Below are 22494 nucleotides of genomic sequence, written 5' to 3' on the forward strand. Positions count from 1 at the left end.
TTTTTTTGGCTGTGCTGCACAGCTTGCGGGATCTTAGTTCCCTAACCAGGGATTAAACCCGAGCCACAGCAGTGAAAGCGCCAAGTCCTAACAACTGGACCACCAGGGAATTCCCTGATTATGTATATTTAAAAGAAGAAAAAAGAAAAAGAACTGTCACAGCTGAAGAGAATTGGGAGGTAGGTTGGGAGAAATCAGAGTGCAATGCAGAGATAAAAAAAGACGGGGAGCCAATCTTTCTGCCTTGGGGCTCTCTGGATCCCGTTCCTCATCTTCTCAAGACTGATTCTGCTTCTGAATATAATAACAATAATATCTAACCTATATATAGTGCTTAAAATAGCACCTGGCAAGTAGTAAACATTTTATAAATATTAATTTGTTTAATTCTCATGACTGACCCATATTATTTCTGCCTCTTAGGAACAGGGACTGTGTCTTATGCATCTTTGCTGCCCTGGAGCCTTGAATGCCTTCTGAACATAAACTTTTAAATCAACTGAAATAATGCACATAATTTCTTTGTCCCCCATTTTGCATGTGGCAAAACCTGCAACATCGGATAGGACTGCCTGACCCTGATAAAAAAAATTAGGTCTGTTGGGAGTAGCCGAAGTCCTCTTCGCCTTCTCTGGCTCCTTACACCTTATGCCCAGTGCGTGAGGAAGTCCCACCAACCACAGTAGCTTCCTAACTTACTTGGTTTTCCGGTTTCTACTTTTGCTCCCTACCTTGCCATGTATTCTTCACGCAGCAACTGGAATTAGTTTTTTTCAAACATAAAACATATCACGTTCCTCCTTTGTCTAAATCTCCCCACTCTCCCCGCCCCCCCACAAAAAAAGAATCTTCCTGTCTCGCTTCCAATGAAATGTAAGTGCTACCATCTCAGAGGCCCCTGCCCACTTCTCTGCCCTCCTCCTCTGCTTGGCCTTCTCTCATTTTCTGTTTCTTAAACCTGTCAAGCGGTTTCTAACCTTAGATATTTGTACCTGCTGTTCCCTTTGCAGAGAACACTCTTCCTTTGGAAGAGTGGGTGTTCCCTTCTTATCAGTCACTACTCCCCCCCAACATTTCCCTGACTCCCCTCCCCCAGTCACTCTCTACGATATGGTTGTTTTATTTTCATCTTGGCACTCACTGCTGTCCAAAATCACCGTGTTTATTTCTTTACTTGTCTTTTCTTTATCCCCTCTACCAGAAAGGAAGGGTTTAGCGAGGAGGATCCTCTCTGTCTTGTTCAGCACTAGCTTCAGGTCCCAGAACAGGACCTGCTCCACAAGCAGAGCGTTCAGTAAATACGGCTTGAATGAGCCCATGGAGCCACCCACCAAAAGTTAAGTACGATACACGATATCAATGCAAGAAAAGAAGAGATGACTGGTGGCTTTTTCTTTATGGCTGTGCTGCATGGCTTGCGGGATCTTAGTTCCCTGATCAGTGATCGAACCTGGGGCCCACGCTGTGAGAGCGCCGAGTCCTAACCATTGGACTGCCAGGGAACTCCCTCTTTTTGGGGGACTGGTGGCTTTAGAAAACAAGCTCTAGGGCTTCCCTGGTAGTGCAGTGGTTGGGAGTCCGCCTGCCGATGCAGGGGGCGCAGGTTCATGCCCTGGTCCGGGAGGGTCCCACGTGCCGCGGAGTGGCTGGGCCCGTGAGCCATGGCCGCTGAGCCTGCGCGTCCGGAGCCTGTGCTCTGCGACGGGAGAGGCCACAGCAGTGAGAGGCCCGCGTACTGCAAAAAAAAAAAAAACCAAAAACAAGCTCTGGAAAGAAGTCAGTAAGAAAACCCTGCGCTCTATCCCGCTCCTCCCACAGGAATACGACACACCTGAGAACAGATTGCTTGTCTGCCCCTTGGTTGCTTTGGTCAGGCCTTTAGAGATCATGTAACTTTTGGTTTCAACATTTAAAAAGAGATATGTCAGAACTGGAATGACTTCAGAAAAAGGACAATTTGAATGAATACAGGTGGGACTTCCCTGATGGTCCAGTGGTTAAGAATCTGCCTTCCAATGCAGGGGATGCAGGTTTGAGCCCTGGTCGGGGAACTAAGATCCCACAGCCCTCGGGGCAACTAAGCCCACACACTGCAACTACTGAGCCTGTGAGCTCTGCAGCCCGTGTGCCACAACTAAAGACGCCCGCAACGAAGACCCAGCACAGCCAAAAAAAAAAAAGAAAGAAAGAAAGAAAGAAAAAGAATACAGGCAGGAGAGCAGAATCTGTGGGGAAAGGCTGAATGATTTGGGACCTTAGGCAGAAATGGAAAGCCAGCAGGCAGCTTCAGAACTGTTTAAAAGTGAGTGGGCAATGACACACCTCTGTCTCACTGTCGGGCTGCCAGGTGTTGAGGTGGTCAGTGAGGACGATGAGCCAACCTGAAAGAACAGTCGGTCTTTATTCACTGAGTGCTACTGTCTGAGAGGCAGAAAGAGGCGCCAGCTCCCCAGGGGTCCATTTTCCCAAATGCAACAGCACTGGGGAGGGTCAGATGACACGGTCTCCTGCCTCTTTATGGACAGTGGGAGTGGGGTGGGGAGTGGGGGAAGGCAGGGAGAGAAGCGCTGGGAGTAAAAGGTACTACATCAAAGAGGAGGAAGGGTCTCAGCCCACGCCCCCAGTAAGGAGGTGTTGGCGAAGCCCCTAGAGAGCGCCTGAGCCGAGGCCACACAAAGAGGTCCCTGGGCTGGTCTGAGTCCTTGACTGTGATGCTCCCCAGAAAACCACACCGCCCTGCCTTGTGATTCCTGCGGTCGGCGTGAAAGGCCTCATGTAGGATTTCAGCCTGGAGCTGCACTCAGCAGCCAGGGTCTGTCTGCGTCCAAAGTCCTGGTCCTTTCCAGGTGAGCCGTCCTCTTCCATCCTGCTCCCGTGCGGGATCTGGCTCAGGCCTCCCCATCTGTCACTGGGACCAGTGGGAGTTTCTCTGCCTCTAGGTCTCACGTCTTTGACCCACCCTCCACATCTCAGTGTTCTAGAACCTCACAAATGACCTGTCCCCACCATGAGTGAAACCCTTTGGGGGCGCCCCACCACCAGGCTTGGGGGGCTACAGGTGCCTCCAGCTCTCTGGGCCTCCCCGTGCTCTCTCGGGACAGCTGCCTCCTCGCCTGCCGCCCTTTTGCCAGGACTATCCTTCCCACTCCTCTGTCTGTCTGTCCTTCTGCTGTAGCTCAAAGCTCACCTGCTCCCGAGGCTCCCCAGGGCCACAGCACTGCGCACACGTCTTTATGACGACCCTTAATCACACTCCACTGTCACTGTCTGCAAGGTCTTGCCTGGCGGGGACACCATCTTCGCAACCTTGTCACGCAGGAGGCCTTGCTGAAGAGATGTCGTGAAATGATCACATGAATGAAAAGAAATAATGAATGGCTATTCCAAATCCTGCCTCCTTTTTTTTGGCCACTCGGCTTGCAGGATCTTAGTTCCGTGACCAGGGAGCGAACCCAACCCTCGCCCTCTCAGCAGTGAGAGTGCAGAGTCCTAACCACTGGACCACCAAGGAGTTCCCCTGGCTCCTTTTCGTTCCCCTGGAATGTCCCTAGCTTGTCCCCTTCTTTCTTAGACACCACCCCTACCATGGCAATCTGAGAGAGAAATCAGAGCAGCAGAATGTCCTGGGCAATACTTGGGATCTGCCTGTTTGCCCATGAGGAGTCCTCACGTCCTGGGAGTCCCTCCTGCCAGGAGAGGCTCACTACTGGTCATCCGCACACAGCTCGATAGCCGCGTGGCAGCGACCCTCAGCAATCAATTTAAAAATCTGAGGTGAACGTTTTCACCCTTCTCCCGTGAAAATAACACCCTGGCCTCTTTTCTGATTAAAAACTTTATTTCCAGAAGCAGAACTGTTTTTAACACAGAATTCAAGGGATCGGCCTGTCTGTAAAGCCCGAATTCCACCTTCCCAAGTCCCTGACTCCACAGCGGTTCAGGAACCATGCAGCCTAGCTTCACTCCCTGACACCCCATCGTTAGACCCTCTTCTCAGGGCTTGGAGAACTTTCGCTCAGAGCTTAGACTTAGTCTCCCAACTTGTCTCCCTTCAACGCTTTTCACAAAAGCTCCATTTCCACGGGAAAGAGACCAGCCCCCAATCTGCCTTCTGAGCGAGGGCGTTTCCATGGGAAACAGGAGAGGAGGGGCTCCGGCTGGAAGGGCCCTTCACAGGCAGCAGAGTCGCTCCACCTCCTCCTCACAGGCGTAGAAATTTGCAAAGAGCTCAGGGCCGGTGCCCTTGCACTCAATCCACCTCCTCAACGTGCCCAGAGCCCGGAGGGCATCGGCTTTGGTGGGCAGGGGCTCCAAGACGTCCTCTCCGCCCCCACCCTGGTCTTCCGTGCCCACCTCCTCTTTGCACACTCCAGACACAGGCTCCTCACCCTCCAGGTCCACAAAGCGGGAAAACTCCTCGAGGCTCAGCCCACCGGGGACGGGTGGCATCTCTGAGGCTTTGTGCGGGGCCAGGGCCGTTTTGCCTGGAGCCAGCCCTTCCTGAACAAAGCTGCTCACGATGAGCTGGAGAGGCACCTTGGCCCAGGCCGCCGCTGCCATGTGTAGAGCATCCAGCACTGTGATGCCTGCCCCGGCCTCAGCTAGCGATGTGCCAGCCCTCTCGCTCTGGACGGCAGCCAGCTTGCCCAACAGACGGCGCCGGTAATGGGCCTTAAAGGCCTGGACCACGGAGCTGGGCAGGGAAGGCGTGGTGCTAGCAGCGGACAGAGGCAAGAGCTTCACGTGGCCGAGCCCGGGCAGGCCTGCCAACTCCTCCACCACTCGGGCAGCCAGCAGCAAGGCTACCTGTCGGCCCTGCCGCCCCATGTCCCGATCAAACTGTGCCAACCATTCTGACCAGGGGATGGCCAGGTCAGGGTGGTAGGAGGCGGGCAGGGCCTCACTGCTGACCCCAAAGAAGCATCTTGGGGCAGCCTGGAGCCCACTGACCAACACCCGCCGTTTCTCTGTGCCCCTGCTGTTGGCACACAGCAGCACCTGTACCCGATCACACACACCCACTCTGCCGGGCACTGCCCGATATAGCAAGGGCACTTCAGCACACCCAAAAATGTCCTCTGGGGAGAAATCTTTAAGAGAAAGAGGCAGCTGGGCCTGGGGCGTGGGAGCTGGGGGAGGCAGCTCAGGGGTGAACGGAGACACCACTACGTGGCGGGCCCCAAAGCCCACGTTGTTTCGGCGTTTCCAGCGGACCAGCCAGCCAATGCTGGGCACAAAGTCCTGGCCCATGATGTCGGCCAGCTCCTTGGCTTTATGGAGCAGCATGGGCCCCGTCACCTCCCAGGCCTTGGCCTGGGCAATGTGGTACCAGCAGAGCAGAGCCTCATCGATCCCGCTGTACTTGGACTCCCGCTTGCGCTTGCGCTCCCGGTTGGCCGTGCCACTGCACCAGTCCGCCAGCAGCTTCTCCTTATTCTTGCAGATGCGGGAGATCTGGGGCTGGGAGACCTGGAAGCGCCGGGCCACCTCCGACTGGGACATCTTGGACTCATCCAGGAGTTCCAGCACCTGGATCTTCTCGGCCAGGGACAGGGCGTGAAGCTTCTTCTTGCTGCACAGCTCCATGGTGTCTCCACAGCACCTGTGTTGGGAGGAAACGGCGAGCGGGGGCAACAGTGGAGGCCACTCGTGTTGGGAGAGGAGGTCAGTAAGAAAAGAGATATATGAGGCTGGGAGATAGGCTGGTGTGGGGGAGAGGCCAGGGAAGACTGGACCAGCTGGAAGAGGGTGAGGGTACCCTGAGCAGGAGGTGAGAGGGCTGGGCTGAAAGGAAGGGAAATGGCCAGGCTGAGTGAGCAGTGGGCCGGGCACTGATGAGGAGAAATGACAGAACAGAGCCCAGAGGAAGTGGTCCCCTGGTCAGAGGGAGAAGGGAGTCTGGGCTGCGGTTTGGGGGAGAAGGATGAATAGAGCCGAGGGGACAGCTGCAGAGGCAACAAAGGAGAGTGGACGGGCGAGGACAGGGGGCCTGGGGCTGAGTGGGGCAGGTGTAGGGATAATCAGAGCTGGCGGGAGGAATCCCCGAGAGGGGGAGGGGGAGGGGGGATGATGGCCTAGGCTGGATGTAGATGAAGATGTTCGGGGCAGGGTGGTGGAGTTAATGAACAGAATTGAGGTGACAGGTGTACAGACGACAAAGAGGGACGGATTGGGGGCTGAAGGAGCAAGTCTAATTTGGTGCTGGGTCCTGAGCAGGTAAGGCTGAGCCAGGGTCCCGCCTGGAGGGGTAGTAGGAGCACAAGGCCGAAAGGGCAGGTGCACAGGCGACGAAGGGCCAGAGGGGTTAGGAGGCCGCGGGCAGCGAGAGGGGCGGGGTGTCCTCAGCCGGGAGGGTCGTGGCCTGGGAGGGGTACCACGGCGCGGGGACGAGCGTCCGGGACCCAGGCAGGCCGGGAGTCGGGCTCCGCAACCCGGCCGGCCTCTCCCCACGGTGACCCGGGGTCCGTCGGCAGGGCGGACCCAGTTATCCTCCCGCCGGGCCTCCAGGCCTCCCCGCCTCCCCGCCTCCCGCTCCGCACCCACCTCTGGCGCTCGTCCCGCGGCTCCCGCCCCGGCCCCGGCCCGGCTCCCGAGCCCCTCTCCCGGCGGTTACGGGAGAGCAGGGGAGGGACGCGCGGAGCGGACAGAGGGGCTGTGCGGGTGGCGGGCGCGCGCACAGCAGGGCCTCGAGCGCGCCGCCCGCGCCGGGCCCTCTCCCGACAGGGAAGACCGCGGTCCGCAGTTCAGCTCCCACCGCCTCAGCCCCGCCCCGGCCCAGTTAGATTGGCCTTCGGTGGCGTCCGTCCCGCCCCTGGCTAAGTCTCATTGGGCATCGCGAAAGTGGCGGGTCGCCGGGTCCCCCGGGGGACGGAGCTTCCAGTGCTAAGGGACGGCGAGGCGGATCCCGGACGCGGCGGGAGTCCTGGAGGCGCCGCCAGCCTCAGGCGTCCCGGCCCTCGGGGCCTGACGAGACTCTGGGCTGCGTGAACGCCGGAGGTCTTCCCAGCCGTGACCCTAGGCAGCTTCCTCACCTGCCAAACAGGTCTAATACCCCTCATTGAGTGTTTTTTTAAAAAATGGAAGGTTTTAAGCTACGCAAAACATGTTACCATGGACAGCATGGGCCTCACGTCTATCAGCCCAGCTACAATAAACTACTTGCTTGGGGCCAGTTCTGGTTTAGGGTGAGAAAAGGCTAATTTTCTTTTTCTTTTTTTTTGGTTATGCCACGCAGCATGCGGGATCTTAGTTCCCCAACCAAGGATTGAACCCGTGCCCCGGCATTGGAAGCGTGGAGTCCTAACCACTGGTCTGCTAGGGAAGTCCCAAAGACTAATTTTAGTTGTTTTTTTTTTTCCTTTCTTTTTTCCTCCCGTTGCGGAGCACAGGCTCCGGACGCGCAGGCTCAGCGGCCATGGCTCACGGGCCCAGCCGCTCCGTGGCATGTGGGATCTTCCCGGACCGGGGCACGAACCCGTGTCCCCTGCATCGGCAGGCGTACTCTCAACCACTGCGCCACCAAGGAAGCCCCAAGATTTAATATTATTCCCTTCCTTGGTAGCCATCAGTTCTTTGCAATCAAATATAGACTTTCTAACCTGGGGTCTAGTGCTCCCCATTCAGATCTAGCCTCCTTTCCTCTCCCTTTACAGCTCTGATTGGAAGGCTGGGGCCACAGATGAGTCTGCTTTCTCATAGGCTTCCCTTCCCATCCCAATCCTGACCCCTCTTCCATCCTTCTGTATGCCATCCTAAATCCACCGCCTGCAAACTTTCCAAATTTCCTCTCACTTATGCCTGTTAGTGTTCTCATCAACATCCTTTCTTAAATTTATCTTTTATCTGTTCTCACCTTAGACCACTGAACCACCAAGGATCATTTCATTGCTTTCCTCCCTCTGCTCCAGGCCTACTTCCATGTAAAGGCATGAGGATGGGGGCTGTGCTGTCCCTAACACAGTTCCCAAACTAGAGCACCCTGCTTACTTAACTGAACACAAGGGCCCAGGCCACACCTTTCAGTAGGAAACAGTGGCTTTCAGACTGTCCCAGAAAACCTTCAGGGGGTTCATAACTGATTCAAATCTTTAAAACGGCTGCAGGAAAAGGAAACTCATTTTTGTGCACGCATACATGCCTGGAGGAAGGCTGCAGCGCTGCGCTATGGGCTGAGCTCATGCACACTACATACAATGAAAGTACGTCAGGCAAGCGAGGCTGAGGTATCTCTCTGCTCATGTTCATTACTCGTGCAAAAAGTTTCATGTGTTTCACTGTGATGTCATTAATTTTCCTGTCATTATAATCAAGCTTCTGGACCTATTTTTAAGTATCTGAAATCGCCAGGTCAGCTGTTACAAACCTGTCACCACTTGCATATACAAATCCAGCAGAATTTCCTCCAAACCAACAAAAATACAGAAATAAACAGGATTTTAAAGTTATTTTTTAACCCAAATTTTGTAATCAAAACTTCATTGTTCTTTATGAAAAAACTTATAATCTAATTTACATAAGAAATTAAACAAATACCCAATTTTATATCAACTTAATCTACTGAGCTTAAGCAAACATTTTAATTTGGGGTAAAAGCTATGCTTCAAAACATTTAAAAGCCCCTGTCCTGGGCTTCCCTGGGGGCGCAGTGGTTGAGAGTCCGCCTGCCGATGCAGCAGATGCAGCTTCGTGCCCTGGTCCGGGAAGATCCCACATGCCGCAGAGGGGCTGGGCCCGTGAGCCATGGCTGCTGAGCCTGCGCGTCTGGAGCCTGTGCTCCGCAACGGGAGAGGCCACCACAGTGAGGCCCGCGTACCGCAAAACAAAAAAAAAAAGGCCACTATCCTAAGGAAGAAAGATTTAGGATGAAGTGGCCTTAACCAGGAAAGGGAGTTTGGAGATAAACAATCCAGCAGAGGGCTCTGTGTAAAAATGTTTATTTGTACTAATGCTTAGTATACAGGAACTAAAGAAAGAAAGAAAAAAAAAAAAGACACCTCAACTCCAAAGTGACAGTGAATTAGGGCCTTCCCACAGCCAAGGGGAAGGACACTCCAGGGTGTCCTGGCATGGACTGTCCCTGCCCCACTACTTAATGTGTCACCAGGCAGAAAACTGAAGAATCAGGGTGCGAAGACCTTACCAGCTGCTAGCGAGCGTGCCAGGGAAGAAAGGGATGTCTATGTGGCTTCCCCACCACCCAGGAGCCAGGATACACAGAGCAGGAGGCAGAGGCTCCCAATTCAGTTAAGGGCAGGAGCTGAATGCCCAGGTCCAGGAAGAACTAAAAGGGGATTTCGGAGGTAGGCTTTTTCATCGAGTTAAAAAACAGGCACATTGTCCAACATCTCCCTGTGGCCCCCAAGCTGCTGGCCTGGCCCCCTAATGCTTCCCCTCTTCCCACAAAACCAAAGGGAATAAGGAGGGGAGGCAGAAGACAGGAAATAACAAGGGTGGGGAATGCTTCAGTCACTAGAGACCAGGGCCTGTGACGGTGAGCCAGGCAAGCACAAGGAACAATCAGGTGAAGCTGCTCCTCCCCCTGCGGTGCAGTGGTGGGAATGGGACAGAGCCAGGAGGGTGACCAAGAGCATCCTGGCTCAGGCAAAGGATCCTGGGTAGCAGGAACAGAGAGCCGCAGAGAGCCGCTCTGGGGGAAGGAGGCTGTGAGGCTAAGCAGCACAGAGGGCACCGGAAGCTTCTTGCAAGCTTGCTCAGTTCTCACTCCCAGCTGCTCTGGCAGAGGCCCCAGCCTGGCTCACCTCCAGGGGAAGGGAAAACCCTGGGGACCAGAGTGGAGGCAGAGCTGAGAGAAGTGAGCTGCTCTCCCACTCTTTCTCGGAGGACACGGTTTGAACCCTGTGAATACCAGGGCCGGGGCCCAAGGCAGACAGAGTGAATGCACTTCATGGAGAACAGTGAGAAGCTGGGCCCACAGGTATGCCTTGGGGCAGTGTGATGCTCCGTTCTCCCTGAGGGCCTGGGGCCAGAGGCGGTCAGAGCTGCCACCTCAGCTTGCTGCTGCCAAAGGCAGGTTGGCACGACCTCCCCGAGGTTCTCTGGACTTGTGAAAGAGATTAGGAAGGGAAGGTGGGTATGAAACACAGGAGAGAAACAGCCCTAGATGTATGGGGGATCGGGGTGGCCACATCAAGAGGAGTTCTGATTCTGGTAGATGGAAGCTTTCTCCTTCAGCAGGTCCAGACACAAGTGGCAGCTCCAACTTCCTGCAGAGAAGCATAAGGGGTTAGGAGGGGCCCCGCACAATCCTCACCTGCTCTTCTTCTACTCCCCATACCTCACCTCCAGTAGCAGGACTGGCTACGGGCAGGATGGGAGATGTCCTGCAGTAGCAAAGTTTCACAGTTATCCTGAGCAGGGAGGAACTCTAGGTCTTCAAATATCATGAAAAATAATTCTCAATGGAGATATAAGAAATAATCGCCTAGAGGCCTATTTCAGAATATAGATGCCCAGGCCCTCTTGGCCTATTAAATCAGAATCACTAAAGAGGACCTGGGTAGATATAACTTTTTTAAAGCTTTAAAAGGCTTTAAACTTGTGATTACAGAAGAACCAGACTTCATTCTCATGGCCCCAAAGGTTAGAATCAAGATCATGAATAGAGGCTCTAGAGAAACCAATATTGATTCCACATAAGACAGCTTTCTGTGAAGACCACGGAAAGATGAGAAGGGCTCCCCACCATCACTAGGTGCCTGAGAGAGGCTGAGGACCCAATCAGAGGAAAGGGGGCCAACTATGATGACCCAACTTGTTGTGACCCAAGTCTGGTTTCATAGAAAAACAGGAAATAATGTCCCTTATGAGAAATATAACTAGCTCATACCTTGTTTATTAATATTTGCTATGGCTGGATTCTTCTATGCTTTTTTTTTTGAGAAAGAAAATTAGCTCTTTATGCCTTGAAGTTATAAGCATAATTGTACATATGTGTATTTGAACATTATTCTGGGGGAAAGAATCCACAGCTTTTATCAGCTCTTCAGAGATATGTGACTCTCAAAAAGGTAAGATCCTTTCTGACCCAAAGGTAAATACGCAGCAGTTGATAAGCTTTTCTGTAAGTAGCCGGAGAGTGTTAACTACTTGAGGCTTTGTGAGCCACATACAGTCTCAGCCATATCTTTTTTTTTAAAAAAAAACTCTCTTTAAAAATGTAAAAGTCGGGCTTCCCTGGTGGCGCAGTGGTTGGGAGTCCGCCTGCCGATGCAGGGGACGCGGGTTCGTGTCCCCGTCCGGGAAGATCCCACATGCCGCAGAGCAGCTGGGCCCGTGAGCTACGGCCGCTAAGCCTGCGCGTCCGGAGCCTGTGCTCCGCGACGGGAGAGGCCACAACAGTGAGAGGCCCGCGTACCGCAAAAAAAAAAAAAAAAAAAATGTAAAAGTCATTTTTAGCTTGTGAGCTATATATACTAGCTGCAGCTAGGTTTGGCCAGAGGGTCATAGCTTGCAAACCCCTGACCTAGAGCCTAGACCATCTGATGGTTCTACGGGGACCCTGCTGTGAGCTGCCTACAACCCTCCACTACCTCAGTGTCTGCCAGCACGTCATTAAGAAAGCCTTTCTACAGTTAATGTAGAATTGTGCCTGTGAACTGGTATTTTATGGTTAAAAACCCCAAAAGCACACTACCTCTCCTCAAACATGGCATGACAGATGAAACTTATAAACGCGGGATGACAGATGAAAAAGCTGAGTGCTCCCCTGCAGCTGCGGCAGGACCCTCAGACTTTGTTAGGGGCCTCCTTCTCTAGGGGGTGACAGCAGTCTGACCTACACTACAAGTCAGCCCACATCACAGTGAGCTACCTTCTCTTGCCTGTAATGCTGGCCCACATCCTTTGTCACAGTAACAGCTACTAGGCATTTGTGTCCTCCTGAGTAAGCTTCTGAATTTCTATAAAGGAGCGGCTTCGGCACAGACACCTGGCTGGAAGAGGACTTGCGGCGAGGCAGCCACTTTTTGGTGTCACCACTGGTTTTGTCGAAGACCTTCCATAAACCTGAAGCATCGTTAAGCACTGCTGGAGGGCCAGAGTGACCCACTCAAGGCTCCAGGTTCAACTCCCTCCCCGACACTGGCAGAAACAAACGCTCACATCTGTCGAGAATGGAGTGCTAAAACTAGTCTCGCGTCAGACAAACTACGAACTGAGTTTCTTAGACTTGTTGGAGGAAAACAAATCTCTCCTTCTGGTAATTATTCTCTGCTCAGCATCTGTTTTCTCTCAGGCTGTCGATTTTCTGTGTTTGTAAATGTTATCTGGTGATAATGTACAAACATTAAAGCCTCAAAGTTGCAATGCTAGGAAAGCACTCTGAACTGAGTGAAGGCAATGTGCCTACTCCCTAATCTGAAAGAATGTATCACTGATACGAGAACTCACTTAACCGTACAGGCGATTTTCCAAGTTACTAATAAAATACTTGTTCTGAGTAAGAGATCAGGGAGACCTACCTTCAGGAGGCTCAGACATAGATGGGGTGAGACAATACATGTGGTAGCCACGATCACAGTCATCACAGAAGAGCAGCTGGTCCTAGAGAATGCAAGATGGAAGAGGAAGGGGGGAGGTGAATGACTAACGGGCCTCAGTTGGGCTGTTGAGGACAGGTAGGAAGGAGGGCTTCTGCAGACACGGCTGCTAATTCCAGGAGGGGCAGGATAGATGGCAGTGAGAACAGACATGGGACCCTCTAGACAGAAAATCACTGCTGTCCACTTCCACCCAGACAGAGTCACTACTGTCATCCCACCTGGACGCCACCAGCCGCCTAACGGATCTCATGGCCTCCACATTGTTCCCTCCCAATCTGTTCTCCACAGAGCAGCCAAAGTTACCTTTTTAAGATGTAAGACAAACCACATCACTCCTGATGAAACTCTCAAAGCTGATGGCACCTGCCTTCCAGCCTCATCTTTTACTCGCTCTCCCACTGCAGGAGGGCTCCAGCCGGCCACAGGGGCCTCAATCCACCCAGTGCGTCCACCTTTAGGCCTTTTTGCTGGCTACTCTTTCCTGGGAATACTCTCTCTCCAAATCTCCTTGAACTGTTTCCTTTGTATCATCCAAACCTCAACACCGACACCACCTCCTCAGAAAAGGCCTCTCTATCTGAATCAGCTATCCAGTTGCTCTCTGCCACATTACTGCTTTCACTTTCTTCATGGAATAGCATAAAACGTCACCCACTTCCTTGCTTATTCCCGCAAGAACGTAAACCCCATGAAAGCAGGGACCCTGTTTGTCTTTAGCGTGCTTATTGCCTAAAACAGTGTCTGACACCAAGTCGGTACTCAGTGAACACCTGCCCAACAAATCAAAGTTCCCACAGGTGGAAAGTACAGTGAGAGCTGAGCAGAAGCGCGCCAGGGGCAGGGGCGGGACGGGACGGGACGACACACGCACATCGTTCTCGGAGGTGCCACAGATGTTGCAGCACTTGCACTCGATGCACTGCCAGCGGTAGGTCTTCACGGCTGCCATCATCACGGGGGTGAACTGGAGGCAGGACGGATGCCCTGTGGGGGGAGCGAGTGAAACAGGCAGCCGGAGGTCGGGGAGAAGCGAGGTGACCTGGGTGACTGTGACAGCCGCTGGATGCTGGCAAGCCACGAGCCCCTCGGGGACTGGGTGCTGGCTAGGGCTGCCCTGGCCCTGGGTTGGAGGTACCTGAGCGGCCACAGTCAGAACAGGACACCAGCTCCTCGGGCTGTCCTGTCTTCTTGTTGATCTTGGAGTCCCCCAGGCAGAAGTCACAGTAGTTGTTGGGCAGGGCCAATCCATCGGGACCCTTCTTGGCTACAGGGAGAAAGGGAAGAACTTTCATGATACCCATGTGGGCCTCTGGGTCTCTCAACATCCCTGCAGGGAGGGCTTTTCATAACCAGGCCAACGCCTGTTTGCCCCGCCTCTGACAGCAGCTTACATTTCTGCTCCTCGGACCTCTGGGAAACCGGGGTGGGTGGCTGCGAGTCTTCTTTGTCCTCGCCCTCCTCCTCAGCCAAGTGGGAGTGGGCATAGTGGTAACTGAGGCCTGGTCGGTTCTTGTAACGTTTTCCACAAACTAAGCGCGGAGAAGATTGCAGAGAAAGGCGTCAGGATCCCAGAGTGCCACATCCCTGCCCCTCTAAGCTGTGGGCTCCACCTGAGGCAGAGGTAATCACCCCCATCAGCTCTGCTCAGGGACAGGCCTTTAGTGATAGCTGCCTCCCCGTGGCCAAGAACATCAGACCTGGGGCTCTCCAGCTTCCATGGCTCTTCTCCCTACTAAACTCCAGCCCATGGCCACCTGTACTCCTCCACGTAGGCTGTCTGGGAGGCTGAGCCCTTGCCCCATCACCGCCTGCCCTGGGAATAGTCTGGGGAGCTCCAGGTCAGGAGGGAGAGGAAATTTCTATAGTCTTGCAATATGGCAGGAAGGAGGAAAGGTAGCAGAGACTCCAAACTTTTTTACCTCTCAGTAAATGAAGGAGGCTTACGCTACTCCATATATAACATAGCCCATCTCTGCCCAAATAAAGGAGCTAGGGGGTGGATCTCTTGGGGATAACCTACCAACTGAGTCTGCTGGGATAGCTGTCTCCCAGAGAAACTCAAAGACACTCCCAGCACAGTTCTGAGCAGTGATACCAAGAAGAGCAGGGGGCAGCAGGAAAGGAACGGGGAAGGGATGGGAGGAGGGGGTGGCAAGATGGTGGGGAACGTTAGCTCACCACTATGTGTCTGTTTTGGGGAAGGGGGAGCAGAGGGATCTGTTTGTAACGGGTTCCTTATAATGCTTCTGAAGCCACCCCATGCAGTGGGCCCGAGCAGCCCTAGGAGCAACTTTGTGGGAGACAAGCAGTGGTAAAGGCAGCTTCCAGGACCGTGAGGAGTGGAGCACATAGAAGGCCCATTGCTCCTGTCCCCATGCCATTCCAGAGACTTTACAACTAGCATCACAGATGATAAGGCAGGAACAAGGGAGGAGGGAAAAAGGGATAGGAAAACCAAAAGTCTGAAAAGTTGAGAGAGCTACCTCTCTGGGGCGCTTTCGAGGTATGCTTTTGTTTGAAACTATCTGAAAGACAGAAAGAAAAGTCATGAGAAGAAGGCCTTGATACACTTGAGACAGGTGCGGCAGCAGCAGGAAAGCGGAGCAAACGAGAGAGAAACCCCAGCGGTGATGGTGCTCCCAGGGTGGAGGGACAGAAGTGGGCAAGAGAGAGAAAAGGGGGAGAGAGCACAGACATTGAAAAAGTCAGTGTTGGACTCCTGGGGCCCTGACTTGATTGGGGCCAGCAGACCTGGATGCCACCTATTTGAGGCCAACCCTGCCTGCTGTGTGTGCCCCTCACGGGTACCCCCACCCCGAGAACGGCAATCTCCCCCAGAGCATGCAGGGCTCACCCACCGTGTAGCGGAGGCCAGGGCCTCTCAGGGATCTCAGAGGGAACCAGTCAGCAGGCAGGACAAGAGTCCAGGCTTGTTTTACCACTCTGAACAAGAACACAACCTTCCCTCCTCTCATATCCTGAGGAGCTGGGTCCAAGGCAAGGACTACCCACCCACTCGTGAGGCACTCACTGTCACAGGCATAGGGTTTATCTCGATCCTCCAGGATGGAAGCGTCCAGCTTCTTACGGGCACTGCCCACACCTTTACCCTGTGAAGAAGAGCAAAAAAAAGCCCTTAACAAGGTGTCTAGGCCTGAGGAGTTAGACTCTCCCAGAAGCTGGCTGCTCATCTCACTCAAGAGAGAAAATGGCAACAACAAGCAATAAAACAGTGGGACTCTGCAGGCTACCTGAGCCCCCAGGCTGCAGGCAGCACTTGGCCCCTCACCTTGGACTTCCCCTTGCCCCGACGCTTGGGAGTGTCTTCTTCATAGTCCTCATCATCGAGGTCATCCAGGAAGTCGTCCGGTTCTAGGATCCGCTGAGTGGACAGGAAGATTAGGATGGGCAGAAATAAGGAACATCCAAAAGCTCCCCCATGATGGGACTGGCCAAGGCCGCCCAGAACCTCCTCTGTGACCTGGCCCCTCCGCTCCAGCCTCACTCCTCACTGCTGTTCTTTCAGTGCTTTGGGCTCTCCTTCCTCTGCGCCTCTCTTCATGTTGCTCCCCTAGCCTGGAATGCCTTTCCCATCATCTCCAAGTGGCTAAATCAAACCCCATGTTTTCATAAAACTTTCCCTGATACCCCAAGTAGCTGTGGCCTCTCCTGCCTCTGATCTGCCACCTTAGGTGCATGTTAGTGGTGGTTCCCTTCCGACACCTCACTTCCCAGATTTAAATTAGAGCCTTCCTGCTTACTTGGGTGGCCTGGTGGGAAGTTTTTTTTTTTTCACTGATCTGCTGCAGCCTCCCTATATGTGAAACGGGCAACAATACCTATTTCATAAGGTTGTAGAGACTGGAGAAGACGATGGAAAGCACTTAGCACAGTGCCTGGCATATTTTTAGCTCTTATTATTTTTATGTACAGTTTTATCTTCCTTGTTGGCAGAGACCAGGTCTGCATCACCCACGTAACCCCAGGCACCAAAAAACTTTGGTGGCAACAGAAGACGAACGAGAGTCTGTAGTTAGAAGGAAAGGAGCAGCAAAGACTGGAAGGTAACAGTGAAGTTCTCATTACGGAATGGAGCAGAACAGAACTCCAGGTGGCTGCCTCCAGCCCCACAGCTTCTACTTCTATTCTGATTACTGGGTGGCCTCTGATGAAGAGGAGACTGATTTCCATCAAAGTTCCCTTAACCACAGTGTTAATCTTGTACCTTCCGTGCTCGACTGTTCGTCACAGGAAACTCGCCCAGGCTGTCGTCATCAACTCGGGGATCCGGGGCGCCTCGCTTCTCCAGCGGGTCGGTGCGCAACAGAGCCTCTAAACTACTGCCGTCCTGAGAGATCAGCCCCTCCTTCTTCAGGGTCTGGTCTGTGTCTGCAGGCAAGGCCAGGAGGAGGCGAGGCTCAGAAGGGCTGGAAGCAGACCTCTCCGGGTGTATACAGTGCTAGATCAGCCACTAGCCAGTCACTGTCTTCTGGTCTCTGGCTGCCCAGGAACCAAGACACCGTGGTTCACTTGGCACCATAACTTATCTGTTTACCTGTCTCTTCTATTCGACTGAGTTCTTTACAGAAGGAATCACATCTCATTCATTTTAGTATCTTTAGGATCTAGCATTGGGCCTGGTACGTAACAGGTGATTGGCAGGCCTCCTACAACACAGCAGGCTATGCCCCTGCTCAGGGAGGAGTGTGCTTTACCTGGTTTAATAGTTGGGAAAGAAAGTCTTGGATCCTCAGGAGGGTGGGCTCGCCGCTTTTTCCGCCAGCGCCGGGCAGGGTAGGAGTACAGCTGCCCAGAGGCCAATCCTGTGGAAGGGAAAAAGAGAGTGAAGTCAAGACCTAACCCTAGAAAATAATACCAAACACTTTCTGCATGAGTAGGCCCTGACTGAGTTCTAGAGCAAGGGAGGAATACGGACAGTGAGGGCCTGGGGACAGGGTGCGGATAAGAGAAACACACGTAAGCTCAGAGGCCTTGGCTAACACATAGCTCTCCAGAAGCCCAACAAGAGCTTCAGCAGTGCAGCCTGCAGAAAACAAAGATGCTTCATCCTCCCTGGGCTTCTAATCATGGGAAGACTATAATCTCCATGGGAGGAAAGCAGTAAGGAAAACCCTTTCAGCTGGCTCATCACCTAAGATGAGGAAGCTTCTTCCTCCTTGTGCTCCTGAGTGGACCCTCACCTGGACCCCGGTGTCGCTTTTCCATCCAGATATAACAGTTGCTCTGTGCTACTCCGGTCTGTGAGTCCAAGAAAGGCAGGCGCACGCTGCGCTCAGCACAGAGGCGGGCGTTGTAATTGTGGCACTGCTCCATTGCATCTTTGTAATACTGCTCCCCAAGGCTGCAGGAAAGACAAAGATCAGGTGTGTGTGTGTGTGTGTGTGTTGGGCTGGTGCTGAGCTATCCCTTTCACTGGCCATCTGCTTCTCTAGAAGGCTCAAGGGACTTGGAGAGTGTCACTCTGCTTTTATTTGCTACCATTTCTGCCTCATGGGACACCAAGCTCCTTCACTAAGTCATTATGAGGAAAGGTACTTTACAAATAAATTACCGTCAGGAACACAGGATTTCATCGTGTGTCTAATCGGACCTTAGTCTAACCCACAAAGAGGGGAAGAAAATAATGTTCCTTCCGTGCCTCTCAAGAGTATAACCCTGTGCTAGCCAAGATGCTATTTCTCTTAATCCTCAGGATTCTGAGAAGCAGAGGTTAGCTCCTTTTTACAAATGAGAAGAGAATTCAAAAAGGTCTGGGAGACTTATGAAACTATATTTAGCAAACTCTATACTAACTCTATCTATACAAACTATCTACACAATGAAATTCTACTTAGCCATAAAAAAAAAAAAAGAAGGAAACTCTTCGTGTACCAACATTAAACAATCTCCAAGATAACTAGAAAAAAAAAAAAGGTACAGGGCTGAGCAGTGTTATAGGATGCCACCATTTATGTGGCCAATTGGTAGAAAAGAAACTGTAGGCCTCCAAGGAGAAAAACCAGGTGACTAGGGGACTTTCTCCTATGTGCCATTTTATATCTTCTGAACTTTAAACTAGGTGTTTAGCCAACTAATTCTATATACTAATTTTACAGTAAATGGAAAACATCAGAAAATACTTGAACACTCTCGAAGCCTACTTTCTACTGAGTATCATTACACTGGTACAAAACCTGTTTGCTCAAAGGCCTGTCCTAGGCCCTTCTCCATTCTCACACCATCAAATTTTTTAGGAAAGAAACCTCTTGGACTCAAAAGATTCAATTTGAAATCTTATTTTTTAAAGTGCTTTAAAAAGCTGCAAAACTGCACAGTGCCAGGAGTTATCTGGCTCTAAGAAGCATGTATGGGCTTCCCTCGTGGTGCAGTGGTTAAGAATCCACCGGCCAATGCAGGCGACACGGGTTTGATCCCTGGTCCGGGAAGATCCCACATGCCGCGGAGCAATTAAGCCCGTGTGCCACAACTACTAAGCCTGCGCTCTAGAGCCCGCGAGCCACGACTACTGAAGCCTGTGCACCTAGAGCCCGTGCTCTGCAACAAGAGAAGCCACCGCAATGAGAAGCCCGCACACTGCAGCAAAGAGTAGCCCCGGCTCACCACAACTAGAGAAAGCCCACGCACAGCAACGAAGATCCAATGCAGCCAAAAATAAAAGTAAATAAATTAAGAAGCATGTATATAGAACCAATCTTGTTCTCATGCTTCAGGGTTTAACAAGTATTTTAGTATGGGAACTTTAACTATATTCACATTTATATATCCAATCAATCTCAAAATAAACAAAATGAGGGCAGAGATGATTTCTTTCCCACGATATCCTCAGTACTCACGATGGTGTCTGAAGCATCTTGACTAAGGAGTAAAAAGACCTGGCTTGGCTGCAAGTCACCACATAAATGTGGACATTTAATCAACCTACATGGACCTCAGGTTCCTATGCTATTGATTGGGGAGGCTGAACTAGATAAGCTCTGACATATTCTACAAGAGGGAGACTCCTAGCAAAAGAAGCTGAACCGAGGTCTTCTGTTGTTTATGTCCATAACTCAAGCTACAGCAACAAACCCTTCTCTGGAATCTGAGGGGGGCTTTCACTGGGCAGCCACAATAGACCACTTAGGCACAGCTTAGCACATTCCCAGCAGCTGAAAAAGACACGCACTGCACACACATCTTGTGACACCACAAGACAGCCTGGCTTGATTCAACGCGCCGTAATGACTGTAATTTGAGGTAGGCATGAATCCTGTATTGGAGAGTAGAGCGAAGGGAACAGGTTCATATTTGCTCGCCTTTAGGAGGCAGCCATGTCCTCACTAAACAGAGGAAAACTGGATAAACAAGGCTGAGTGCAGCAGCTCCTTTGTTTCCACTGATGGGAATTGACACTGACAGTGTGAGTCAAATGGAAGGAAGGGCTAGACAGGCTGAGAGCTGCAAAGTCAGAACAAGGAAGCTGGAAACAGCTGGGGGGGATGCATGAGAGATGTTCTATCAGAGCTCTTGTGAGTTAAGTGGGATTTCGGAAGGTGGGGCAAACTGTCTCGTGAGTAAGAGAGCTGAGAATGAAACACCAGTTGGAGGAAGAGAGGATCTGACGAGGACAGAGCAAGAGAGAATGAGAGAGATCTCTTAAGAATCTAAGGCTCCTATTTCAAGAAATTTCAAGGTAACATCATTCTCCAGATCTCGTTACCTAACTCAGAGGATTTCAAAACCAGTCAGCAACCATAGCTATTTTATACCATTATTCTGCCCTCGTAAGACCCCTTAAAGATCGTTTCAATTCTGACACCACATTTGGGAGGGACAGAAAATTTATAAACAGGGAAATTCTTCTCCCAGAACAAGATGCAAGTCAGAAAAGATGAGCTAGTAGTCCTGACCTCGATGTATAGCCTCAGCTGTCATAAGACTAGGCACACCATGGTCAAGAGAAGCGCCAGAAAAGCACCTCTTTCCAGTATGAGAATATGGTACAGGAAGCCGGCAAGTCCCTTCTTCAAGGGCAAGTTCTGTAGGGAAGTGTATTAACTGTGGTCCACAGCTCTCTACAGCTAGAACTGAGGAGCAGAAAGTTACTGGTATCCAGGAACCAGTGGCTGGTGACCCTCATGATCTCTACAGTTCTTTAAAGAGAAATAAGAAGTCATGCTCTACTTAAATGGCCAAACCCTCATTTCTAACATCACACAGAAGGGTTGCTACCCCTATTTCCCAGATGAAAATCTTCCAACATGTAGAATCTCATTACGTGTAACTCTTAAACCTAGGCTAGTTTGACATTCCCCCAGTACAGTAAGGTTTCCAAGGTAGAAGCTTTGATTCTTTTTCGAGAAGCATGAAACCTGTGTAAAACCTCCCCTTACAATGGGACAGGGGGAGTCAACAAAGAGAAAGGTAGGGAAACAAAGAAAGAACATGTGAGTCAGGAAGGATAACTATATAAGGATCAACAGCATCATTCCTAAATTGAGGGAAATGTCAGCTTGAAGAGAGAGCTGGGGAAACTGGAGTGGGCAGATCAGAGAGAAAGATAATAGCATTGGGAGGAGGGGTGGCTGAAAGAGGCAGCAGGATGGAGCTGAAAGCAAGTTAAAAAAAAAAAACAACCCACAAGAGGAGGAGAAGGCACTTAGCTTAATGGAAGCGGGAAAGCATTCTCAAAGAAAAGGCTCCAGGCAGGGGGAGGGAGAGAAGCAAATGTACCCTTAAAAAGGGCTCTTGGGAAGAGTGGGGCTCAGCCCACCACAAAGACAGATGAGAAGCTGTGAGTCCTTTAGAAGAGTTCCCAAACCTTTACCTTGTCATTCAGTCAAAATCCAAAACTAGACACCCAGACAGCTCTCAATTTTCCTACCTCTGCAGCCAGCCAAACTTACCCATCAAAGGAGCTTGCTGTATTCGCCCACGGGGGGCATGAACTCATTGCAAAATTCATTCAGATTCTTCTGCAGGGAGGAGGCTGGGTTACATCAAGTCCCAAGGCATCTTTAACTCACAGCTAACAGGCCATTCTCCATCTAGCCAACAACCATTAACTTTAACCTTGCTCGAAATCTGCCTAGCCCAAGAGTATTGCAGAGCGAAGACGGCCGGCCTAGATGCCCCTCTGGGCGGCAAGGCGGCCTGGACCGCGTCCGTCCAATGCCCGCTTTTGGATGGCTGGGATTGGGCGGCGCAAAGGCCCTATTCCCTGAAGTTCTTTCCCTCTGTATCTGCTCCTCAACAAATTCTTCCCAAGAATATTTTTGGTCTCGGGTACCTGATACTCAAGGACCACCCGCCGCCCCTCCGCCACCCGGAACATCACGGGGCTGTTTAGAATAGAACAGCCCAGAGTGCTTAACAGGCTGCCGAGCCTGCTCCTCCTGGGCCGGTTGCGTGCAGCCGATGAGAAGGGGTCGGCGGCCGGGCCACTCCCGGGTCCGCCCTCTGCCCGGCTCCCCCGGACTGAGGCGTCTCGGGAGCGAACCCGGGACCGTCTCTCGTACGCAACAAGGGCGCCATACTCTGGAACCCCTCAGCATGAAGGCAGCGCCCAGGCCGCAGAGCCCCACAGGAAGGCTGCCCGTTAGGGGCTCCCGTGGGCCACCCTTAGGGCCTCCACAAGTTTCCAAAGAAGCGCAACGTCTTCTCTGGAGTCTCCTGTTGCCCTCCCCACTAGGAGTCGCAATAATGCCTTCCCGAGCACGTCCTTCTCTCCGCCTCGTCCCTTCCCATACCGCCCCCTGCTCCCAGGCCCCTTACAAGACCTCCCGGCCTAGGAGAGATCGAAACGGCCACTCACAGCTTCACTACATTTTCCACCACAGCCGCCATCTTCCCGGCTCCTCTCCCTCAGGCCTGGAGGCCCGAAGCCCGCAGCGCGCAGGCGCTGGGGCCGCACGGGGAACCAGTTTCCTCGTCC

At 52.2% G+C, this 22494-nt stretch overlaps 2 protein-coding genes across 4 annotated transcripts; both read right to left on the reverse strand.

Moving 5' to 3' along the window:
• Positions 1–3847: 3847 nt before the first annotated feature.
• Positions 3848–6701, reverse strand: TIGD3 (tigger transposable element derived 3). Its single transcript, XM_024749036.1, has 2 exons — positions 6544–6701; positions 3848–5602 (listed from the first exon to the last, which is right to left on the reverse strand). The coding sequence occupies exon 2, from the start codon at positions 5584–5586 to the stop codon at positions 4171–4173; it is 1416 nt and encodes a 471-aa protein (XP_024604804.1). The 5' UTR covers positions 5587–5602; positions 6544–6701; the 3' UTR covers positions 3848–4170.
• Positions 6702–8904: 2203 nt separating this feature from the next.
• DPF2 (double PHD fingers 2) lies at positions 8905–22494 on the reverse strand. Of its 3 annotated transcripts, XM_024748898.1 has the most exons (12): positions 22375–22448; positions 21467–21535; positions 17762–17922; positions 17276–17383; positions 16786–16949; positions 15850–15942; positions 15592–15670; positions 13952–14089; positions 13696–13824; positions 13432–13544; positions 12480–12561; positions 8905–10223 (listed from the first exon to the last, which is right to left on the reverse strand). In XM_024748898.1, the coding sequence occupies exons 2-12, from the start codon at positions 21523–21525 to the stop codon at positions 10147–10149; spliced, it is 1203 nt and encodes a 400-aa protein (XP_024604666.1). In that variant the 5' UTR covers positions 21526–21535; positions 22375–22448; the 3' UTR covers positions 8905–10146. The 3 variants fall into 3 exon arrangements, with proteins under 3 accessions (XP_024604666.1, XP_024604667.1, XP_024604668.1); XM_024748899.1 differs by lacking the exon at positions 22375–22448 and having other exon boundaries at positions 21467–21554; XM_024748900.1 differs by lacking the exon at positions 21467–21535 and having other exon boundaries at positions 8918–10223; positions 22375–22494.

The sequence above is a fragment of the Neophocaena asiaeorientalis genome, unplaced genomic scaffold (assembly GCF_003031525.2).
Source record: "Neophocaena asiaeorientalis asiaeorientalis breed wild unplaced genomic scaffold, Neophocaena_asiaeorientalis_V1.1 scaffold43, whole genome shotgun sequence".
Classification (NCBI taxonomy): Eukaryota; Metazoa; Chordata; class Mammalia; order Artiodactyla; family Phocoenidae; genus Neophocaena; species Neophocaena asiaeorientalis.